Genomic DNA, 2147 nt, shown 5'->3' with positions numbered 1-2147 from the left:
TGCAAACATGCCTCTCCTGATTGAAATGACCCTGAGTTGGGATTCTACACCGTCTCTGGTAGCACGCATGATATCGACTCATGTCATAATTCATCGACCAACAGAAAAATCAGTTCAGCCCAGGCTGCTGACACCATCTGTATGCATGCATACAAGCAAAAACAAGTATTAAATGTCATATCAAGCTTCAAAATAACTTGTGTATAAAATATGTTTTTAGCTTGAGGTTGTCTTGTGTATAATGTTATTTAGATTTTATGTGGAGGTCAGTAAGAGCCTGTGTGTTGGTTAAAGTGATAAATAAACACACACGCACACAGACACACACACACACACACACACACACACACACGCTTAGGCAATCCTTCCTGGGTTGCACAAATGCTTCTAGCCAAATCCTGTTAAATCCTTTTTCTTTTTTAGGCTTAACACTTAGCCACTGTAATCGTGGCTTGGTAACAGAAAAAAACACATTATTTGGTGACAGTTTAAAGTGCATTTCTTAACATTTTTACAACATGTGCTTGATAATCACTGAAAACTGTGTACCACACACACACACACACACACACACACACACACACACACACACACACACCCCCTACCTGCAAAACTCGACAGCTTGTCCAAACAGCTCAGAGCCATTAGTCCTGTACTGTGATCTCCTCTCAAAGTCAGACACCCGGAATACTGACAGACTGGCATTGACGTAACCCATCATACACCTAAGGAACATGCAAGAAATCATTTTATTCAACACTTGCAGTATCTAAAACAGGAACAAAACTATTAAAGAACACATGATATCCAGAGTCAAGATTTCAGCTTGGAGGTTATATTTTCGGTTCAGTTTGTCTGTGTGTTCGTCTGGATTATGGAAAAATATTAAACTTGATTAACTGGTATGTTTTGGAGCAAAATATACCAGCACTCATTATTGTTTTTAATAAACATTGCCAGGGTTTCCCCTGGAAAAGTTGTTTAGCCTGGTGGCTTTATTATTTTCACGAGGACCCGGCTTGGACCAGCCCCAGACTGATGGAATAGTTAAGATAGCGGCTGGTTGCTGTGATAACACAATCATTGACGGAAATTTAAAAATGAAGAATTTAAAAAAGCTATACGACAGATTCAATAGGCCCCTACGTTAAGTCAGAGCCAAGCGGAGATTTGAAACTATGACTACATCAAAGTTTCCAATTGTCTCATAAACGTCTTAAAATATATGAAACATAATTCCCCAGTGGCTTATACCTGGTGGGGGGCAACTTAGGCCCAAAGGGCCACAAGGCTCGCATACACTAGGGGGAAACACTGATTGCAATACGGGGCTTGGCCTTGGTGATGGCCTGCGCTGTCAGAGAGCCCATCTAGTTGGTGACTAATATTAACTGCCCTAAAACAAATGGACTGTAAAGTCTTCACTCACCCCTCCCCTGCTCGACCCTGACCAGCACAAGGTCCATACTTGTAGGCGTAAACAAGGCGAGGAATGAAGTCTGAGGTAACTGCGATGACAAAGGCGTTGGTGATGACGGACAAGATGCCAATGCCCTCCAGAATGCCATACCAGATCCCTGCCCCAAACACACACAATTAGGCATGGCATTATACCTAAGAACCATATAAAACAGGGAGGGGAAAAAAGTACAACACAGTTAATTCACCTATGTCTTTGGCTTGTGAGGGCAGAGGTCGCCGCCACTGTGTGACAAACTTGTAGGCGTCCAAACGGATCTCGATGACGTTGTTGAGCAGCGCTAAGAGAGGGGCCAGAGGGAATGCTGCCACAAAGATGGTGGTGAAGCCAAACTGTAGAACTGAAACAAACACAAAAAACATTTCCGGGATTGTTCAGGTGGCTCCGGAAATTCCTTCATTCCGGCCGAATGTCTGTCACCTTCCGTAGATAGGAACATGTTGCCTTTATTATGTCACTTACTGGGAGCAGTAGATAGTTAGAGCCAGTTACCTGCAGGATCTTTGCTAGGCTAAGCTAATGCTGGGGGCGTCAGACAGAGTTACAGCACGCACGGAGATGAGAAGGGTATGTATCGACTGAGTGAATGAGCTAAAGTCCCAATAAGTCGGCGTGGTCCTTTAACTGCCCCTCGGATCTCTGCAGGGTAAATCCAGACAGCTAGCTA

The 2147-nt window shown here is 43.6% G+C and overlaps 1 protein-coding gene across 5 annotated transcripts in view; it reads right to left on the bottom strand.

The window, feature by feature from the left end:
• LOC116673407 (anoctamin-4) overlaps positions 1-2147 on the bottom strand; it is an 88545-nt gene that overhangs the window by 5653 nt on the left and 80745 nt on the right. For all 5 annotated transcript variants that reach the window (XM_032505727.1, XM_032505728.1, XM_032505731.1 and 2 more), the window contains 3 exons: positions 1668-1820; positions 1430-1577; positions 606-725 (listed from right to left, as the gene is read on the bottom strand). In XM_032505727.1, the coding sequence (XP_032361618.1) occupies positions 606-725; positions 1430-1577; positions 1668-1820 (421 nt within the window). The remainder of the gene's footprint in view (positions 1-605; positions 726-1429; positions 1578-1667; positions 1821-2147) is intronic.

Source organism: Etheostoma spectabile, chromosome 23, assembly GCF_008692095.1.
Source record: "Etheostoma spectabile isolate EspeVRDwgs_2016 chromosome 23, UIUC_Espe_1.0, whole genome shotgun sequence".
Taxonomy (NCBI): Eukaryota; Metazoa; Chordata; class Actinopteri; order Perciformes; family Percidae; genus Etheostoma; species Etheostoma spectabile.
The sequence above is the reverse complement of the archived record's forward strand: the minus strand, read 5'-3'. Positions and strand labels throughout refer to the sequence as shown.